The sequence below is a fragment of the Rhinatrema bivittatum genome, chromosome 2 (assembly GCF_901001135.1).
Source record: "Rhinatrema bivittatum chromosome 2, aRhiBiv1.1, whole genome shotgun sequence".
Lineage (NCBI taxonomy): Eukaryota > Metazoa > Chordata > Amphibia > Gymnophiona > Rhinatrematidae > Rhinatrema > Rhinatrema bivittatum.
The window spans coordinates 697306023-697328328 of NC_042616.1; the positions used below are offsets into that span (position 1 = coordinate 697306023).

A 22306-nucleotide genomic window follows, 5' to 3' on the forward strand; every position below is an offset into this window, starting at 1 on the left:
ATTGCACTGGATTATTTAACATTTACTTTTATATATATATAAATCCAAAAGTTAAGCAATATCCCTATTCCTCTGTGCTCTATAATCAATAACCAAATACACTCCCAATGGAGTGGTATACAAGCACATATCAAATTTTTACAAGAAAGTTTCTTTTTATTGTCATTTAGAAAATTGTATCAAACAGCGTTCATATTAAATTTATCATTGGTACAATAAATGATATTTATCCAGTAATTTTATTACCACATTAAAAAATATCCCATTCATACTCACTCATACATTCTTATTGCATTCATAAAATCTCTCCCAATACATCAAAGTTGATCACACAAAATCTCATTAGATCTAGACAGGAAATTTTACATTTATATTCTTTGTATCAGTCCCTCCATTAATCACACTAAATCATCCCACACTTTGATATATGATTAAAGTTCACTGCACAAACTGTTTTACATCTTATCTCATTAGATCTAAACAATGAATTATTCGATTATATTCTTTATAACAATCCCATTCATTGTTTAGATCTAATGAGATAAGATGTAAAACAGTTTGTACAGTGAAGTTTAATCATATATCAAAGTGTGGGGTGATTTAGTGTGATTAATGGGGGGACTGTTACAAAGAATATAAATGTAAAATATCTTGTCTAGATCTAATGAGATTGTGTGATCAACTTTGACGTATTGGGAGAGATTTTATGAATGCAATAAGAATGTATGAGTGTGTATGAGTATGAATGGGATTTTTTTAATGTGGTAATAAAATTACTGGATAAATATCATTTATTGTACCAATGATAAATTTAATATGAACGTTGTTTGATACAATTTTCTAAATGATAATAAAAAAAAAACTTTCTTGTAAAAATTTGATATGTGCTTGTATACCACTCCATTGGGAGTGTATTTGGTTTATATATATATATATATATATATACCGTATATATATATATATGTGTGATTATGTACTTTTTACGTGTACTCTTTATATGTAATTAATGTACTTTTATTTATTAACATTTAGTGAATACTTCTATATTTTGATTGTGTGCATATTTTTATATGTATTTGTATATTTATTATCATCCCTGTGTTTTAAAATATTTTATACATACGCTTATTTTATTTATTTTTTATATGTATATTGATTTGTGCAATGTCCTATCTCTTAATTGTTGTTTTATTTATACATTTCAGCCCCTGATGCTGCCAATGTGCGAAACTCAGCTAGAGTCGGGCTTTTTTTTTTAATTATTGCTATTTTGTGTGAATAAAACAAGTCTGATCTAAGGTGACAGGTCATAGAAATAAAAGGGATACCAAGTTGAACTCAAAGGTGGCAGTGACTTGAAGGCCAGCAGGCACTGACAGCACACTGCTATAGAACAGAGTATGAAGACGAATATGAACTTATAGAAATGACTGAAAAACCCTACCTAGGAAACTACATGGGACAAAACTGCACAACCCTGTAACAAACAATCCTGCCAATCTGGGAAAACCCAAAAAAGTCCAGAACAACAGGAGCTTGAGGCATGAAACCATATCTCTCCTCAAAAAAAAAAAAAAAAAAAAAAGAGAATTAATGGATCCCAACGGATACATGGTATAACAGCATGCATGGGAAGGCCCAGTGAGAACCAGTCAATGTTCTAGAAACTTTGACATAAATTTTCATGTAGGGCTCCATCGAATGATGTCACCTACATGTGATGATTGCTATCCTGCTTGTCCTCAGAGTCTGACAATGAACACTGAAACAAAATATGTACTGCAGAGATTTGGAGAAACTGGAGAGATCATATAGAAAAATCAGGAAAACCAACAAGAAGACTACTATAGGAAGGAGACTTGCATTTATTTTGTTTTGTTACTTTATATGCATAAAATTAATTTTATGTGTGCATGCAAATGTATACAAACATTTATTGTACGTAAATAAAAAAATAAATACAAAAAAAAATCAAAACAATTTTTCCCTGCATACCCCTAATTACAGTAGTAAGAGAAGACGATAGTATGTATAAGATGTCAGGTTTCAAGAATAAGAGAAAAGCAGATTTTGTAGATGTTATGACCTGATAGACAGAAGAACAATGATTTATAATATTGGATTTGAGAGAAAGTAAGGATTGCTAGTCATTCAGACTTATAGCAAAGTCAGAGAAGGTCAGAGGCTTGTTCTAAACCAGTTAGTCTGGATAGAACCCATCACAAACCCCACTTCTGCGGCCATTACATGATGTCTAGGATGAAGATAGCTGATATTCACAAGACAGACCCAGAACACAAAGTAGAATCATCAATGGTCTCTACAGAGAAACTTCTTCTGGTTTGCTCAAATGTAAACTAAGCCAACATAGTTAAGGTTTGCAGAGACTTCAGAATCAATCATAGCATGAAGGTAGACCTTTTTGCCACAACATAACAGAAGAACTAGGATGACAAGATGCAAAGATATGGTACTAAACAAATCCTGAAGTTTATGAAGATTGTATACTCCCTATACCACTACTAGAATGGCTTCTGGCAGACACTCAGATTGCAAGTTATTCAAGTTACTGTGTCAAATTGAGCAAGAGACCAGCTAGTGGTGAGCTTGTACAGAAAATGGCTGGAGACCCATCAATGTTCTTTTCTGGCTGGAGAGTGTTGTTGATGCTTAGTCAACCACTGACAGATTTAGGTGCAACTTTCAGTTTTGGAGAAGCAGGAATTGTTTCTGAGACAGTCCATTACTCTTTGAGACACTGATGTAATAAGATGTACTAGGCTTTGCAGGTTATCATGTGATTTAATGCACATTTTTGTGCATAAAGCTGTACTCCCAAGATAGCAAGGAGTTCTGCACACAAAAACTGTATGTAAAACACCAAATAAAATTGTGCATACAGATTAGCACTCCACCATGCAAATCCCAAATTAATCAAGACATTGCCTACTACTTCCCAATACAGAGAAATGGACAGGGTTTATTCATATTTTCTTATTGCTATAACACTTTCTCAGAGCTCGAATAAAGTTCCCAGGTTTATATTAGTCTATGCAATTGAAGCTGGAGTTTGTAGTGTCGAGTTCCTGCACTCAGCATTTAAAATCATAAAACATGAGTGCACACAACTCTTAGCAGCGCAACGTAAGTATAATAGAAATGAAATCCTGAGTCAAACCAAGATCTATTAAGCCCAGCATCCTGTCTCAGAGAGTGATCAGTCCAGGCCACAAGAATCTGGCAGATCCCAAAGTGCAGATCTATTTCTTGTTACACACTCCCAGGAATGCAATAGCTTTTTCTGCTCTACCTAACAAACAGCATTTTATGGACTTTTTTTTCCAGGAATGCATCAAACTTATTTTAAAACCTACTATTCTAGTCGCCTTTACCTCATCCTCTGGCAACAGATTCTACAGCATGATTGTGTGTAGAATGAAAAAGTACTTTCTATGATTTGTATTAAATTGGCTGTTAAATTCATGGAGTACTGTATTCAGTTCTGGAGACCGTATCTCAAAAGGGACAGAGACAGGATGGAAGCGGTTCAGACGTAGGTGACCAAAATGCTGGGTGGTCTCCATCAAATGACTTATGAGGAGAGGTTGAAGGACCCAAATATGTATACCCTGGAAGACAGGAGGTGCAGGGGAGATATGATACAGACCTTCAGATACCTGAAAGGTTTTAATGATGCACCATAGACAAATCTTTTCCATTGGAAAGAAATCAGTAGAACTAGGGGTCACAAAATGTACCACCAAGGAGGATGATTCAGAATCAATGTCAGGAAACATTTCTTCACAGAGAGGGTGATGGATGCCTGGAATGTCCTTCCAGAGGAAGTGGTAAAGACAAATACAGTAAAAAATTTCAAAGGGGAATGGGATAAGAATGAAGAAAAGAGTGAAAGAGTAAACTTGCTGGTGTGGCGGTTACTATCCTTAACCAATAAGCCTTCATACTGTTGATGCAACTCCATTATTTCTTTCTGCTTCAATGGCAGGGGGAAAAAGAAGAAAAGGGGAATTAGATTCAGACACCAATCAACAAGGACATTGAATTTTACAGCCTGGTAAAAGAAATAAGAATGGGAGTAACTTGCTTATGCGGCGGTTACTACCCTTAACCAATAAGCCTGATACTTTTGATGCAACTCCAACATTGCTCTCTGCTTCAACAGAAACAGGTAATGGGGAATTGGATCCAAACAGCAACCACTAAGGGCCCTGATTTTGATGGACTAGGAAACTGAAAGGTATAGGGGTGACTTGTATGGCGCAGCAGAAACTACCATCAGAATCACCACAAAATAATTTCTCCAATGTGGGTACGTTCCCACAATTCTCCTCAGTAAAGAGAGAAGCAAATAATTCATTTTTTCTGTTACTTCCTGGTCCTCCCTGTGCACACTTTTTATTCTTTAGCCATTTAGTGGACCAACTGACTCCATCACATGATTTTTGCTTCAAATGTACTTGAAAGAGATTTTATTATTAATTTTTGTCTCTATGACAAGCTTCTTTTCAAATTCTCTCATGACCCGTCTAAATATTGTTCTATATCTTATATTGTTCTATATCTTAACTTGTCAGTACTTATGCTTTTGCCTATTTTCTTCATTTGGTTCTGTTTTCCATTGTTTTGAAAGCCCTTTTGGCTTTAACTACCTCTTTCACCTTACTACTGAATCATTCTGGCAGTCGTCTGGTCTTCCTTCAACTTTTTTAATACATGGGATACATTTTATCTTGGTTTCAAAGATGATATTTTTAAATAACTGTCAAACCTCATGGAAAGTTGTCATCTTTGCAACTTCTCCTTTAAGTTTTTTTTCTAATTTATTTCATTATTCCATTGTCTCCATTTTTAAAGTTATATGCCACTGCAATAGTATTATTTAATGCCCTTCCCCTCTAGTGATTATATCAAATTTGACTGCACTATGAACACTATTGCTAAGATGTCCTTTGAACCAGGTTGTGTGTTCCACCGAGGACTAGACCTAAAGTAGCACCCTTTGCTATTCTAGGACCAGTTGATCCATGAAAAAGTCAATTATATCCAGAAATGTAACCTCTGTAGCATGTCCTGAGACACTGACCCAATCAATACTGTGGAAATTGTGTTGCCAAATCTATTTGCTTTTCTCGACTTCTGCCAAATAATTTAGGACATTCAATAGCACATGAACAAGTTCCAAAAAACTGGACACGCAACTGAAAATGCCCTTTCATGGGCCTCGGTCAAAAAATCCCAAAAGATCAGAACACTATTCCTGATGAAATTAAATCATCAAAGGCACTGAGCGAGTAGCATAACTGAAGAGAAGAAATGTAAAATGCCTGCTAGGATATGTGACCAACAGGAATATTAATCATGTTCTTAGGACTACAGAAGAATAAAGAACAGAATGTAAACTTGCTGTCAAAGTCCACCTGGAGAACAACGAAATGGCTAAAAATCAAATCAGTACAGGATAAGAGCTCAAGAAATTAGGGGAGGGTCTCAAGTAACTATGGAGGAGAGAAGGGACAGAAATCTAATTTTCTAGTGAGTAAGAAATGAAATTCATCTAGCTTAAAAATGAAGGAATCTTGTGTTTCTTGGGTATACTTTGATTTAAAAAAAATTTGTCTGGCAATTTCTAACTGCGACTTTAGGCTTTGAGCTCAATCAAAATTGGCCTCTATCGAGTTATGGCACCATGAGCTTTCAATCCCAAATATCTAGGGTTTTGTTTTTTTTAAAACCCACTGCTTTCTCCCTTTTAGGCCAGCAATTGTAGCAACTGATCTTGGCCAGGGACCACATGGTCCCTGGCCAAGATCAGTTGCTACAATTGCTGCATCTAATGGAACCCGATATAAATGGACCCTAAGTCTGGCAACAAGGTGTTGCCATAGGTAATCGTGGAAACTCCATCTTCCTAGGGGCAGTGGATGCTGCCTCTGCAGCAACCTCAACTAGCCTGAAAACCAGAAGCTGGGCTCAAGAAGGATATAGCAAACAATCATGTATACCCTACAAAAGAGGTGCGATGCAGTTATATGATAGAGACATTAAATATCTGATTAAGTAGCAATGTCAGGACATTTTTTTCATGAAGAGGATGGTGCAGAAGTAGAATGCCTTCCTGGAGTTGATGGTGGCTAAAACAGTAGCAAAGTTTAAGAGGGCATGGGACAAATACAGAGGAACCATAGTTACTAAAAGTGGAGACAGCCGAGAGTGTGACCCGATGACACTTGTTTGAATATTCACAGTACTGTATTCATAGCACTGTATTCGCCTAGTTCAGTGGTGGGTATTGGGGGTGCCAGAGTATATGCAAATAGGTTAATAAAAAATGTTAGAAATCCTAGCAATAATGCAAGCATCCATGTAGCTGAGTTGTTGGCAGGCTGCGATGATACAATCAAAAATGCAACTGGTTCATAAGAACATAACAAATGCCATGCTGGGTCAGATCAAGGTCCAACAAGCTCAACATCCTGTCTCACAGTTGCCAGTCTGAGTCACAAGTATCTGGCAGAACCCATAAAGAAAATCTATTTCTTGTTATTCACTCCCAGGAATAGCAATGGCTTTCTCTAGTCTACCTGGCTAAAAATGTTTGTTAACCCTTGTGATGGCTACCAGCTTAATAACGGTATATAAAAGAATTTAAATAAATAAATAAATAAATAAATAAATAAAATATACTTTTCCTCAGGTTTTTTAAACTCTGTTATGCAGGTTACCTTGGCCAGATCCTCTGGCAACAGATTTCACAGCTTGATTGTGCATTGAGTGAAAAAGTACTTTCTCCCATTTGTTTTCAATCTGATAGTTGTTAGTTTAATGGTGTGTCCCCTTGGTTAAGCATTATTTGAAAGGGTAACTTTCAAACTTTCCTTTATTACCCCATTCATGATTTTATAAAGTTCTATCATGTCCCCTAGTATCCATCTCTTTTCCAAGCTGAAGAGAACATAAGAACATGCCATACTGGGTCAGACCAAGGGTCCATCAAGCCCAGCATCCTGTTTCCAACAGTGGCCAATCCAGGCCATAAGAACCTGGCAAGTACCCAAAAACTAAGTCTATCCCATGCTAATGATGCTAGTAATAGAAGTGGTTATTTTCTAAGTCAATTTGATTAATAGCATGTAATGGACTTCTCCTCCAAGAACTTATACAAACCTTTTTTAAACAGAGCTACACTAACTGCACTAACCACATCCCCTGGCAACAAATTCCAGAGTTTAATTGTGCGATGAGTGAAAAAAAACTTTCTCCGATTAGTTTTAAATGTTCTACATGCTAAGTTCATGGAGTGCCCCCTAATCTTTCTATTATCCGAAAGAGTAAATAACCAATTCATATTTACCCATTCTAGACCTCTCATGATTTTAAACACCTCTATCATATCCCCCCTCAGCCGTCTCTTCTCCAAGCCTAAAAGTCCTAATCACTTTAGTCTTTCCTCATAGGGGAGCTGCTCCATCCCCTTTATCATTTTGGTTGCCCTTCTCTGTACCTTCTCCATTGCAACTTTATCTTTTTTGAGATGCGGCAACCAGAATTGTACACAGTACTCAAGGTGAGGTCTCACCATGGAGCGATACAGAGGCATTATGACATTTTCCATTTTATTCACCATTCCCTTCCTAATAATTCCTAACATTGTTTGCTTTATTGACTGCAGCAGCAGCCCTAACCTGCATAGCCTCTCATCATAGGAGAGCTGTTTCATCCCCTATATCATTTTTATTGTACTCCTCTGCACTTTTTTAAATTCTGTTATGTCTTTTTTGAATTGGGACAACCAAACTGTACACAATATTCAAGGTGTGGTCATACCATGTATCAATACAGAGGCATGATGAAATTTTCCATTTTATCCTCATTTCCTTTTTGGATTACTCCTAACATTCTATCTTGCAGACTGCATGCTCTGTAGCAAATAGAAATACTACTGGACATGCAGGTGCTTGCAGTAAATAGGTCTGTCTGGCAGGTAATGTGAGGGACCTGAGAGGTTTACCAGTAATGGTAACTATTTAGATCATACCGTGAGGATAGAACCAAACTAGCAGTGAGGTCTGTCTGGCAGGCTGCCAAGTTCTGCAATTAACTAGAAAGCCTAGTGGAAATGCAGGTGTTTATTTAGCTGGATTTGTCTGGCAGACTATGCAGGGGACCTAGGAGAGCCAGATGTTTGCGTAATGGCCATGCCATTATTCTGGCTATTTATATTATTGTACAGTTTTTTGGGCATACGAAGGGTGAGTGCTGGAGGAAACTGAATAGGGATCTTGTAATGCTCTTCTAAGCAACATATGAGAGCAAGACAAGACTGTACTGGATAAGGAGAAAGCTTGCAGGTGGTCAGCTTTGTGTCTGGTAGCCAGGATGTATCCTCAACAGTATGGATTTAGCATAACTGGGCAGATTGGATGGGCCAGATGGCCTTTTCTACCATCATTTACAATTTTTTTGAGACAGTGAAACATTTTATTTTGAAGCAAATGAATCCCTCAACAACTTTCAACTGCACTGCACTGTTAAAATTCCTTTTCATGTTTAAATTTTTGGATCACCTCCTTCCTCTTCTTCACCCTCCAAAATTCTCTACCTGAAGAATTGTTTGGAAGGAGGAGAGAATGAGTCAAAATATAGGGCGATCATTGGGAGGGGGGGGAGTAGTGTCTCCCAATATGTCCTCCATACACCTTATCCTTCCCTCCCCCAAATGGCCTTTATCTGCCACAGCATTTCATCTCCACATAGCCCACTGCAGCTTTTGCCCCATCTCTGTGTCTCGCCTAGGCTTGGGTCAGCTCTTTTGCCACCTCCTCTGCACTCCAACCATTCAGCTGCCTCAGGGCACAGGCCAAGGCCTCCCGGGTCTGCCGACACTGTCCCTGTATTGCAGAAAGGATCACCTAAAGAAATCCACCCCCCCTTCCCAGCTTTGATCACTTGAAGAACAGCATTGCCCCCCTCTCCCCTTCCCTCTACTATGTTTTCTTGGGGGACAGAGAAAGTCTTCAGTTGTTCCAAACACTTCATTGACCATTCTTCGTACCAATACAAGTGGAACTAACAAACCAATCATTCCTAATATATGGTTAATCACCACACGTCACAAACAAAATTCCCCTTTGACAAAAATATAAACATACACACTGCACATTTTTAAGCATATTACTTTAAATGAACACTTACCACAATTTGGAAGCCAATCAGGTTTAAAAAAAAATCTGACTTTATAAAATATTTTTCAAATTGCTATTATGATAGTTGGAAGCTGGCTTATGCTACTTTGTGCACCAAAGTCACTGCGATTTCAATGCAGAAATGTCATGCCTTTAGTAACATTAGAAGCCAGGAACAGTAAAAGAAAAATATATATAAAAAAAGAACTAAATATCCTAGTTCCAAAATGACACCCTTTTATAGTAATTAAAAACTGTTCATTTAATATTCTGAAAAAAATAAGAAGGATGGTAGTGATTCTTTAAGATCAGGAATAAAACAGAATTTTCTTAGTCACAAATATCATAACTACAGGAAATGCCATGAAAAATCTGGACATTCAGCTGTGAAACACCTTGTATATGTATTCAAATGAAAATATAACTTGCTTGATCCTACCTTTTCTTGGTAACTGATGGGAAGTAGTTTTTGATGATGTTACACTGTTGCTGTGAAGTTCTGTCTTCACTTTTCTCAGCACCCCAGACATCTGTGAGTGACTGTTGGTGGGTTTTTTGTTGACTTCCTGTCTTCCTATCCTTTTTGATAGATGGTGCTCCTGTGTTTACAGTGCTACAGCTACTGAGAGTCTCCTTTACAGTTGATATATCCTGTGTATTTGCTTTGCTCCTTTGCTCTGATTTAGGTGTTTCTTTAACTTCCCGATTACCAGTAATATCCATCCTATATAAAAAAATAAAAATAAAAAATCCTGGTGAGCATTAAACACCAGTCTCAAAACTTAGGGGGTCATTTACCAGACGGATTGCACGCGAAAAGTCCCTTATCACGTGTGATACCAAGATGGGGGCGGAGTTGACCCCGGAAGAGGAGGAGTCGGGGCGTCACCGCCCCCCCGGGTCGACCCCCCCCCCGCCCCTCATTACCTAAAGTATCGCAGGCCTGCGATACTTTAGAAAATGAGGCCCTTAGTGCCATACAAATTATTTTTTTCCACAATTACCTCAATGCAATTAAAATTTTATTTAAAAAACAAATGTACTTATCCATACAATATATAAAAGAAACCAATGAACTAGTTGAGATTGAAAAATTATGGCTGTTAAACTTCTTCACTTATTCCATTACAGGAAGCTGGGAAATGCTGTAAGCACTAAAAAACCTGAAAGTCTGTTCACTCTGCCTACCCAGTTCCAGGATTTAAAACATTTTTAGAAAAGCTAAATACCAGCAGAAGTAAAATCTTTCCAGTGTTACTTTAGAAAGAATAAAGTAGGCTGGAATCAGTGGAAAATTACCTGAGACAATTGAATCTGAGACTATTAAATTCTCCCAGAGTAGTGGGAGAGATTCCCCTAATAACCTTCAAAAGGTTCCTTAAGGAAATATTAAAAATACCGGAAGACCAGATACCAGCGGTGAAAAAGATACTATATCTGCAACAGAGACAGAGTCAAATACAGATATCACTTATTGGGGAATTGGGGAACTTTAACAACTTAGAATATTTAGAAAGCTCAGGCTGTGAAATAGCTGAAAGAACTGTTCTTTTTGTTTCCCTGTTCTCAGAATATGATAGGGGTCAAATAAGGAAAAATTATTTTAAGAATATTAATGTTACGTATCTTGGAGGCTTGATCCGAATTTTTCCTGATCTTTCCAGAGTGACGCAGTTACGAAGTAAAGCGTTCTTGGTAATGCGCCCAGAAGATATTGCAATGGGGGCTAATTTCTTATTACGATATCCTGCAAAATGTGTAATTAAGTACTCTGGTAACACATATTTTTTACAATCCTGAACAGCTAAGGGAGTTTTTGAGCATGAGAGTGCATGTCCCCACTAGTTAAAGTAAAACAGATAATCACGCAAATAGAGAATGATATGGATATCAGGAAAGTTTAACAAAATATATATTATCCTATAAGACTCCTTTATTGTTTTCCTTTTTTTCTCTCCAGTAAATTCTTAGGCATAGAAAAAGAGAATATTTTTCATAACCTGTTTATTTTGTTAAGAATAATATATTTCTTATATGTAATCTCTTGTATTTCAAAGCAAAGTAATCTTTGTTATTGTAAAAGATAAATTAAAAATAAAAAAAAAAAAAGAATAAAGTAAGTATTATATTGTCAAAACAATATATTACATTTCAAAATCCATATTCAGTAAGTTAGATGACCAATTTATCTTTGGCTTGGTCTTTGTTTGACACACAACACTATTTACAAAAGCTGTCTAAAATAGTTATCATGCCAAAGCTTCTAAACCTTTGCTCAGATCTATGAGCTAAACCTAGCCAAATTCTTAGGCACAAGCTGAACAAGTTCAGCCTGCTTGGGTCAATGCACAGTGGCGTAGGCAAGTTTATAAAGGCCCTCCTGTAAATTAGAGAAAAACGGTCCCTCTCCCAAACATTCTTCTATGTTCCACTTCCTGTCACTCAATGTTCCTCAACATCTGTCCCCGTTATGGATTCTCGTACTTTTTGTTTTTCTGCCCTACCCCTCCACTTCCACTCCCCACTACACTATTTTCCCTCCTAACACTCTCATCCAGCTCTCCTCCTCATTCAGTCTCTCCCCTTTTGCATACAGCTTACAAGCTGGCAGCTCTCACCCACTCCTGTACAAAAAAAAGAAAGAAAACTAGAATCTGATACATTTTGCATGTTACACTATGCGCTAGAAATAAAGCTAATCATAAGAAGCAGGGCCACCTGTCGGTAATTATACACAAAAACAATTTTAAAAAAATGAACATACAAAACACAAATCATAAAATCCAGTAAACTGAAAATAAACTTTTTTATACATTTATTTTTTCATTGTGCTCTGGTTTCTCTCTTCTGTATTTAGATTCCTTTTCCTTGTTCCCTTCTCTTTTACATCTACATATATTATGTTTATCATTTCTTGACTTCTCTTTCCTGACATCTTTCCTTTTCATGGTTACTTCTCTTTATCCTGTCCTACCTTTCCCCTCATCTTTCACGTTTTTCATCCTTCCATTTCTAATCTTATCACTCATCGCATAAGTTTCTTCTGCCTCCAACATTTATTTAAAAATATACATAGTACATAAACAGTAAAAATGTACACAAGAAGTGGTTTACAGATGTACATCATAAAATCCAACATAAAACCAGTTTATCTACAATGCATTACATATAAAAACTACCAACTGCCGCAGCCACTCTGTGCTTTTCTAATTCCCCTTCCAGCCCTCTCCATTTCTATGCCTCGTCATCCTGCCAAACCCCAAATGCTCTCTCTCAGTTTCTACCCCCTCAGTCACCCAACCTTTTATGATTTACCCCACTAGCCCCCATTCCCAGCTCTTTTCTCTCTTTCTTTTATAGCCTCTCCTTCTGGAGCTATGCTGGGATCTGGACCTCGTGTCCTTGCTAGCAGAGTTGGTCCCTAGCATTTAAACAGCGCCATACTATACTTAGTCCTGGGGGAATTCTGTGCTACTGTGGAGTGCAGAATCTCCCCCCCCCCCCTTGAGCAGAAAATGGCAGAGGAAACCCAGGCATGCTGCGAAAGGAACACACCGTTCGCGGTGAAGATGAAGGTCCCCAGCTCACCAGTCGCGATGAAGATGAAGGCCCCCGGCACGCCATTCGCAGTGAAGATAAAGGCCCCTGGCACACTGTTCATGGAGAAGATAAAGGCCCCTGGCACACCATTTGTGGCGAGGATGAAGGCCCTCGGCATGCCGCAAACAGTGCGCATGCGTCATTCATGGCGAACATGAAGGCCCCCACATGCCTCAGGACACACTCCACTTGCGGATAAAATGAAGGCCCCGGTGAGCATGAATGTACGTAGAGAGATGTGTGTATGTGAGGAGGGGGAGGGGGTATGAGAGAGAGGAGGGGAAAGGGAGGATGTTTGCAGACGACATCCTACTTTTTATGGGAAATCCACGCAAAAGTGTTCCTGTTATTATTAGTTTATTTGAACAATTCCACTTAGTGGCGGGCTTAAAAATAAATTATGCTAAGTCGGAAACTTTGGCCCTCAATGATAACCTACCTGCTACTTGGCATGGTCCCTTTCCATTTAAATGGGCTCCTGAAAAGTTGAGATATTTGGGCGCTTGGATTCCTAGACAGCTAGGCACTCACGGCAAAGATGAAGGCCCCGGTGAGCATGAATGTAGGTAGAGAGGTGTGTGTGTGTGAGAGAGAAGAGGGGGAGGTGTGTGTGAGAGAGGGGAGGGGGATGGGTGTGTGAGAGAGGGGAGGGGTGAGAGAGCAGGGGGAGGGCGAGAGACAGAGCAGGGGGGTGAGCAGGAGGGTGGGAGAAGGAGCAGGAGAGTGTGATAGAGAACAGGGAAGGTAAGTGGGAGGGGGTGTGAGAGAGAGCAGGGGGGTGTTTGAGTGTGGGTGCCAGAGAGAGGGAGTCTATATGAGGAGATTGTGAAGGAGTGCGTATGTGTTGAGAGATTGGGAGTTGGTGTGTATGAAAAAGGGATCCTGTGTATGTGAGGAAGCTAGCCAGTGTGAAGGGATTGCGTATGTGTGTGAGAGAGCCTGTGTGAAGGAGCACGTGAGAGAGAGAGACATAGGTAGCCTGTGTGAGGGTGTATGTGTGAGAGAGAAAGGGAGCTTGTGAGAGTGTGCATGCAAGAGAGAGGGAGCCTGTATGAGGGTGTGTGTATGTGCACCAGAGAAATGGAGCATGTGTGTGAGAGAGGGAGGGACAGTAATGAGAACGGGGTCAAACTCTGGGAATGGAGATAGAGTGGAAGGAGTTGAGCCTAGAGGTGGAGGGGAAAGATACTGGCAGGTGGAGGAGTTGGGGTCTGAGAGGGCAAAGTGGCCAGGGGAGTAGGGAGAGAGAATGGAAGGGACACTCTTACAGTGAATTTCTAGGTAAATTCTGCTCAAAATATTTAAAATTCTGCATCTTAAAGTAATAACTTTTTTCTGTTTTAATTTAAAATGTAATCACTTAAGGACCGTCATGTAAATTGTGTTATTTTGACCAATATAAAATTTGCAGAATTTTAAGTTTTTGGGCACAGAATTTATATTTTTTATGCATAGAATGTTTTCGTGCAGAATTTCCCCAGGAGTATCACAAGAAGGGAGAGGGAAAGAAAGAGGCCAGGGCAGAAGGGAACACGGAGGAGGAGAAGCAAAGTGGGGAGAGGAGGGAGCTAGCCTTACCCTCTCCTGGAAGCCCCCTGGATCTGGAATGCTCAACAGAGGGAAGACGCCATCAGCTGTCATCTCTGGGGCCTCCCCCATCCCCAATCCAATCAAACACAGCAGGATACTGTGCAATCTTCAGTGCGTCATCTTAGAAGCCCGAAGATCTATTCCTAGTCAGACTGCGTCAACAGCACAGAACATACATGCACCATCTGCTGGAGATAGGGAATACTGGCAGGCTGGTATCAGCACAGAGGGTGACAGAGAGCCTGTTGATTTCTTTCTCCAACTGCCGGTTGGCATATATAATCTCTTCATAAGGACTGGTCTAATAGGATAAAGAATAGAGTTTTTTGGGTTTTTTTGCTTCACATGCTGCACAGATTGTAACCTTGTCAGTGTAACTTAATATATGAGAAATGACTGCAACAGCTTGGGTCACTTTTTTTTTTTTAATATATATAATTTCCAAATGCTAGACCCTCTCAATGTGAATTTTTCTGTCTGCACTTAACCTCAAATAGATGCTGCAACTCAGTCTCAGGGAGTCTGATAACCTGAATATTATTCTGGCAGCTTCTATTTTCTTAGTCTTCTGGGCACGCAATACAAGCTGCATTTTCTATTTTTAGCTCTACCATCTGTGCAGCAAGTTGTTCTGCTGACTCCTCCCAAGTAGTGACTAGGCTTTCAGTCTCTACGAAACAAGCCAGAGGAAAGTCAAATCCTTTCCCAGTTTTGTCCATGTTCGACTGAAGCTTGCTCAGACTAAACTCTAGTGCCACCAACACATTTTTAGAAACATCTTTGGCAACATCTTAAGGAACCACTGCAATAAATCGGACAGGTCCTGCCACCTTACTTTGTCATGTGCAGTCCCTCTTTGAAAACTTATTTTGATTTTTAACAATAAAATGATACATTTACTGTTGTAAAGGCTTTTAGGCTGCTTGAAATGCTTAAATTATAAACTTTATTACAAAAGTAGGTCAGTTAATGGGCCCTTGCATGATGCAAGAACCTGCATAATACCCTTAGCCCCAATGCATCATGGAACTCATGAAATGTATTTTAATATGATCTCCTTGGATCCAAATATTCTCCATTAGCTGATCTTGGTAATTATACTTGTGATGCTGTATCACTAATTTATACAGATTTCCTGCCAATAATAGCTATCATTCATTATATTAGAATATGAAAATGTACATTTTGCTCTGAAAGGAAAATTATTAGTGATGACTAGTTACTTGTATCCATCAAAAAATAGCAACAAAAATTTCACAAACCATTCTCTATTTTCTTATGATTTGTTAAGAGAGATGTTGACAAATAAACCCCTTATAGAAACATAGAAATGACAGCAGAAGAAGACCAAACGGCCCATCCAGTCTGCCCAGCAAGCTTCACACATTTTTTCTCTCATACTTATCTGTTTCTCTTAGCTCTTGGTTCTATTTCCCTTCCACCCCCACCATTAATGTAGAGAGCAGTGATGGAGCTGCATCCAAGTGAAAAATCTAGCTTGATTAGTTAGGGGCAGTAGGGGTAGTAACCGCCGCAATAAGCAAGCTACACCCATGCTTATTTGTTGTACCCAGACTATGTTATACAGCCCTTATTGGTTGTTTTTTCTTCTCCCCTGCCGTTGAAGCAGGGAGCTATGCTGGATATGCGTGAAGTATCAGTTTTTCTCCCATGCCGTTGAAGCAGAGAGCCATGCTGGTTATGCATTGAAAGTGAAGTATCAGGCACATTTGGTTTGGGGTAGTAACCGCCGTAACAAGCCAGCTACTCCCCACTTTGTGATTGCAAATCCTTTTTTCTTCTCCGCTGCCGTTGAAGCTATGCTGGAAATGCGTGAAGCATCAGTTTTTCTTTTCCCCTGCTGTTGAAGCAGAGAGCTATGCTGGAAATGCATGATGTATCAGTCTTTCTCCCATGCTGTTGAAGCAGAGAGCCATGCTGGATATGCATCAAAAGTGAAGTATCAGGCACATATGGTTTGGGGTAGTAACTGCCGTAACAAGCCAGCTACTCCCCTCTTTGTGAGTGCGAACCCTTTTTTCTTCTCCCCTGCCGTTGAAGCAGAGAGCTCTGCTGGGTGTGTGAAGTATCAGTTATTCTTCTCCCCTGCCGTTGAAGCAGAGAGCTATGCTGTATATGCATTGAAAGTGAAGTATCAGGCTTATTTGGTTTGGGGTAGTAACCGCCGTAACAAGCCAGCTACTCCCCTCTTTGTGAGTGCAAATCCTTTTTTCCACATTTCCTCTTGCTGTTGAAGCTTAGAGCGATGTTGGAGTCACAGTAAGCATGTGTATGTTTATTGAATAAGGGTGTTTATTGAATAAGGGTATTGTGTGTTTATTGAATAAGGGTATTGTGTCCAGGCAGTAGCCATCATTCTGGCGAGTCACCCACTCTTCATTGGCGGCCTCTTGACTTTATGGATCCACAGTGTTTATCCCACGCCCCTTTGAAGTCCTTCACAGTTCTGGTCTTCACCACTTCCTCCGGAAGGGCATTCCAGGCATCCACCACCCTCTCCGTGAAGTTTGGCTAGCTACAATAGCCAGGCTGTGGTCAGCCGCACTCAACCCCAAAGATACCACCAGGAACACGATTTCTTCGCCACAACTGTGGCCTCTCTAACAGCATACGCACTGCTCTCATTTCTAGGCCCCGTGGCGGGAATCTCACAGCAGCATGCGCACTGCTCTCATTTCTAGGCCCCGTGGCGGGAACCTCACAGCAGCATGCGCACTGCTCTCATTTCTAGGCCCCTTGGCGGGAACCTCACAGCAGCATGCGCACTGCTCTCATTTCTAGGCCCCGTGGCGGGAACCTCACAGCAGCATGCGCACTGCTCTCTTTGCCTTACAACAAGTCTCCTGCATTTCTGCAGTGTTAGTTGCTCAGCATTCCTGCTTGTTCCCTTTCGTCCCGGCTTGCTCCTGGTTCCCTTCTGTGAGTCTTCGTCTTGTTTGGTATAAGAAAATTATTCCTTACCTGCTAATTTTCGTTCCTGTAGTACCATGGATCATTCCAGACTGTGGGTTATGTTCCCTGTCCAGCAGATGGAGTTAGAACCAAAAATTCCCAGGGGAGGACCTATATAGCCACGCCTCCCTCGCCTCAATCCTCAGTAACTGGACTAGCAAAGCCAAGACGAGAAGAGACAGAACCAGAGGAATCAATTAATCTAAAAAATATAGAGAAAAAACAACAGCTGTAAGTGACAGCAACTAACTTGTACGCAAAAAACTGTAACTGAGAACTTGCAAACAGCACTGTGTTCAAAGACACAGCTCGCAATAACTAGAGATACAGAGTGAAAATATTGTGAAGACAGGAAAGCAGGGATGGCCCACAAAGAACCCCCAAAACCAGGGAGGGGTCTGGAATGATCCATGGTACTACAGGAACGAAAATTAGCAGGTAAGGAATAATTTTCTTTTCCCTGTACGTACCAGGATCATTCCAGACTGTGGGATGTACCAAAGCTTCCCCATCATGGGTGGGTCGCGGACAGCCCTGCCCGTATGACCCTGTCTCCAAGTTGACCGTGAGACAGCGCGCGAATGTCTAGACGATAATGTCTTGCGAAAGTGTGGAGAGACTTCCATGTGGCCGCCCTACAGATTTCCTGAGAAGAAACTGCAGAACTTTCCGCCCACGTCGTCGCTTGAGCGCGGAGAGAATGCGCCTTAACAGCTAAAGGTGGAGACTTACCCACTCCGATGTATGCGGCTATAATCGCTCCTTTCAGCCAGCGAGCGATTGATTGTTTGGATGCCATGCAACCCTTCCTGGGTCCCGACCAAAGGACAAACAAATGATCGGAGAGTCGAAATTCATTAGTGACCTCCAAATAATGTATCAAAGAACGTCGGACATCCAACCGACACAGGTCAGAAGAATCAGAGGATAAAAATGACGGAAGCTCTATCGATGAAAGTCGAGACCACCTTCGGCAGAAAAGATGGAACTGTCCGCAGGGATACTCCCCCTGGTGTGAAACGAAGGTATGGCTCCCTACATGATAGAGCTTGTAGTTCAGAGATCAGACGTGCTGAGCTGATCGCCACCAGGAAGATGGTCTTAAGGGTGACATCCTTGAGTGTGGCCGAAGTCAGAGGCTCAAAAGGCGGTGCACATAGAGCCCGGAGTACCAAATTGAGATTCCAAGAAGGACAAGGTAGTCTAATTGGAGGCTTCAAGTGTTTTACCCCCTTTAGAAAATGTAGGATATCTGGATGTGAGGCCAGGAGCTCCCTGTCATTACTACGTAGGAAGGCTCCCAACGCTGCCACCTGCACACGAAGAGAATTATAGGCAAGGCCCAAAACCAGACCAGCCTGTAGGAAGGAAAGCACATGTGTCACTGAGGCCTGCGTTGGTAGAATCGATTTTGACTCGCACCATTCCTCAAAAACCTTCCATACTCTGACATAAGTAACCGACGTGGATGTCTTCCTAGCTTTCAGGAGCGTGGAGATGACAGATTCTGGATATCCGCGCCGTCTCAATTGACCCCTCTCAAAAGCCAAGCCGCAAGACAGAAGCGATCTGCCTCCTTGAAAAATATTGGTCCTTGGCGAAGAAGACGTGGCAGATGACTGAGTCGAAGAGGGCCGTCTACTGCCAGATTGAGAAGATCTGCAAACCATGGTCGACGAGGCCACTCTGGTGCAACTAGGATCACCGGACCTTGATGCGTCTCTATCCGTCGGATAACCTTGCCCACTAGAGGCCACGGAGGAAAGACATACAGGAGACACTGTCGAGGCCAGGGAAGAACCAGTGCGTCGACTCCTTCCTCGCCGCGCTCTCGCCTGCGGCTGAAGAACCGGGCGGCCTTTGCATTTGTCGCGGTTGCCATTAGATCCACATGGGGTCTCCCCCAACGCTGTACTATCCTTCGCATTGCGTCCTCCGAGAGTTCCCACTCTCCGGGATCCAGGTGTTGTCGACTGAGAAAATCTGCCTGAACGTTGTCCACGCCCGCTATGTGCGAAGCCGCTAGCTGCTGTAAGTGTAGCTCCGCCCATGTCATCAACTCGTCGGTCTCCAACGAGACTAGATGGCTTCTGGTGCCCCCCTGGCGATTGATGTACGCCACTGTGGTTGCATTGTCCGAAAGAATCCGAACCGCTCGACTGCGTACCAGTGGGTAGAACCCCTGCAGCGCTAGATGGACTGCTCTGGTCTCCAGCCGATTGATGGGCCAAGTGGACTGTTCCATCGTCCATCGGCCTTGGAGAGACCTGTCCTGACAGACCGCCCCCCCAGCCGGTGAGACTGGCATCCGTGGTGACGACCACCCAATCCAGGTTCTGTACAGACACTCCCTGAGCTAATTGTTGAGGGTCCAGCCACCACTGTAAGCTGAGCAAGACAACATCCGGGATGGGCAGTACTGCTTGAAAATCTCTCGACACTGGGTTCCATCGCGAAAGCAGAGACCTCTGGAGAGGCCTGAGATGAGCGAAGGCCCACGGAACCAAATCGATTGTTGAGGCCATGGTTCCCAGTACCTGGAGATAATCCCACGCCGTGGGAGCAACTAGTGCCATGAACCGTGTTACCTGAGCACGCAGAGCCCGAGCTCTGTCTGGGTGCAGAAATACCTTGGCTCGGCTGGTGTCGAAGTGTGCTCCCAGAAAATCCAGCGATTGGGACGGTATCAGTTTGCTCTTTGAGAAATTGACGATCCATCCCAGAGACTGAAGAAGCTGTACTACCCTGTCTACAGCACGGTAACCCTGCGTCCTCGACTTCGCCCGAATGAGCCAGTCGTCTAGATAGGGATGTACAAGGATACCCTCCTTGCGGAGCGCCGCCGCCGCCACCACTACCATGATCTTGGTGAAGACACGCGGAGCCGTCGCCAGACCAAAAGGGAGAGCACGAAACTGAAAATGCTGTCCCAAAATCTTGAAGCGTAAGAAGCGCTGATGATGGTGATGGATCGGGATGTGAAGGTATGCCTCTGTAAGGTCCAAAGAGGCCAAGAATTCTCCCAGATGCACGGCTGCTAACACTGAACGGAGCATTTCCATACGAAAACGAGGAACTCTGAGACACTTGTTGACCGTCTTGAGATCCAGGATAGGTCGAAAAGTGCCCTCTTTCTTGGGAACCACGAAGTAGATTGAATAATGACCTTTTCCCAGTTCGGAGGCCGCTACTGGTACTATCGCCCCCAGCTGTAGCAGACGATCGAGAGTCTGTCGGACTGCTAATTGTTTGAGACCGGAACCGCAAGGAGAAAACAGAAAACGATCTCGGGGTTCGTGTACAAAATCTAATACGTAGCCTTGTCTTAAGATGTCCAGCACCCATTGATCCGACGTAATTTGGGCCCACTCCTTGTAAAAGAGAGTAAGGCGACCCCCCAGGTGGGGGATCCCCTCTTGGGTCCTTCTGGCATCATTGTGAAGCCTTCGAGGAAGGACCTGCCCCTTGAGTATCCTTACCATGGCGGCGCCCTCGAAAGGACCGGTTCCAGGTGTGTGATCGTGTAGAAGGAGCCCGAGGTGTCTGCTGTCTAGTAGGACGCGACCTCCGTTGATTTCGGTACCTATTTCTGGAGGAATAAAAAGATCTAGAAGAACGTGGACGATCTTCTGGTAGCTTGTGCACCGCATTCTCATTAAGAGATTTGATGATCTGATCCAAATCTTCGCCAAATAGGCACCTACCCTTGAAAGGAAGGGAACTCAGGCGCGTCTTAGACGAAGCATCTGCAGCCCAGTTGCGTAGCCACAAAAGACGATGAGCGGACACCGCCGCCACCATGGAACGAGCGAGGACCCTTAACAGATCATAAAAAGCATCAGCTCCATAGGCAACCACCGCTTCAAGTCTATCAGCCTGAATAGTCTCTACCTGTGGCAAAGATTGGGAAGTGAGAAGCTGTTGTACCCAACGCAGGGCTGCTCGCTGTGCTAGGGAACTGCAGATAGCAGCCCTCATCCCCAACGCTGAGACTTCGAAGATACGCTTGAGGTAAACCTCGAGCTTGCGATCCTGGACATCCTTCAACGCCGTCCCGCCCGTGACCGGGATTGGTAGTATGTTTTGTGACCGTGGATACCACTGAATCAACAGCAGGAACCTTAAGAATCTCCAAGAAATCAGTGGGGAGAGGGTATAACTTTTCCATGGCTCGATCGACTCGAAGATTGGCCTCAGGAGTATCCCACTCCCTTGAAATCAATTGCAAGATGTTGTGATGCGTGGGAAAAGCTTTCGCTAGAGGTCGTAAGCCTGCTAGGAGAGGATCCCCTTTCTTAATCTTCGGATCCTGAGCCACAGGATCCGGAGGAGGGTCAATGTCCATTTCCTGGAGGATGTGGGGGATGAGATCATCCAATTCCGCTGCTTGAAAAATACGGAGGACCCTCGGGTCGTCACCTTCTACCTGGGCCGCCAGGGAGGGATCATCCGCATCTGGATCTTGCCATGGATCCCCCGACGGTTGTTGCAGCGGTATAGGAATCACGGGGGGGGGGGGGGGGGGGGGGGGCTGAGTGGACCCCGCACCCCCTGTGGGCAAAGCAGCCCTCCCTAAGGGAGGGTCTGCCGTCGAAAGCTGTGTCAAGCAGGCCAGTTTGGGGGGAGGGGGACCCCAAATTCCAAGATTCGGATCCCTGCTCTGTAAAAATGCCTTGTGCATTAAAACAATGAATTCTGGCGAAAAAGCGGGAAGTGCTGATGAGGGGCCCCCCGAGACGTCGTCCCCTTGTCTGCCCTGGTCCGTTGCGCTCCGAAACTCCATACTGTTAGAGGAAACCTGGAGAGGAGCGTCGACGTCCTCCTCAGAGAGAGCTGCCTCCGAGTCAGCTGAGAAAATGGCCGCCGTTCCCGCGCTGAGGGGAAACGGGGCATGCCGCTTCCTGCCAGCGCGGTCCGACTCTCCTCCAAGCTGCCTACCA

At 42.5% G+C, this 22306-nt stretch overlaps 1 protein-coding gene across 1 annotated transcript in view; it reads right to left on the minus strand.

Moving 5' to 3' along the window:
• NBN (nibrin) overlaps positions 1 to 22306 on the minus strand; it is a 298561-nt gene that overhangs the window by 151657 nt on the left and 124598 nt on the right. The window contains exon 10 of the mRNA XM_029591629.1: positions 9643 to 9927. Within this exon, the coding sequence (XP_029447489.1) occupies positions 9643 to 9927 (285 nt within the window). The remainder of the gene's footprint in view (positions 1 to 9642; positions 9928 to 22306) is intronic.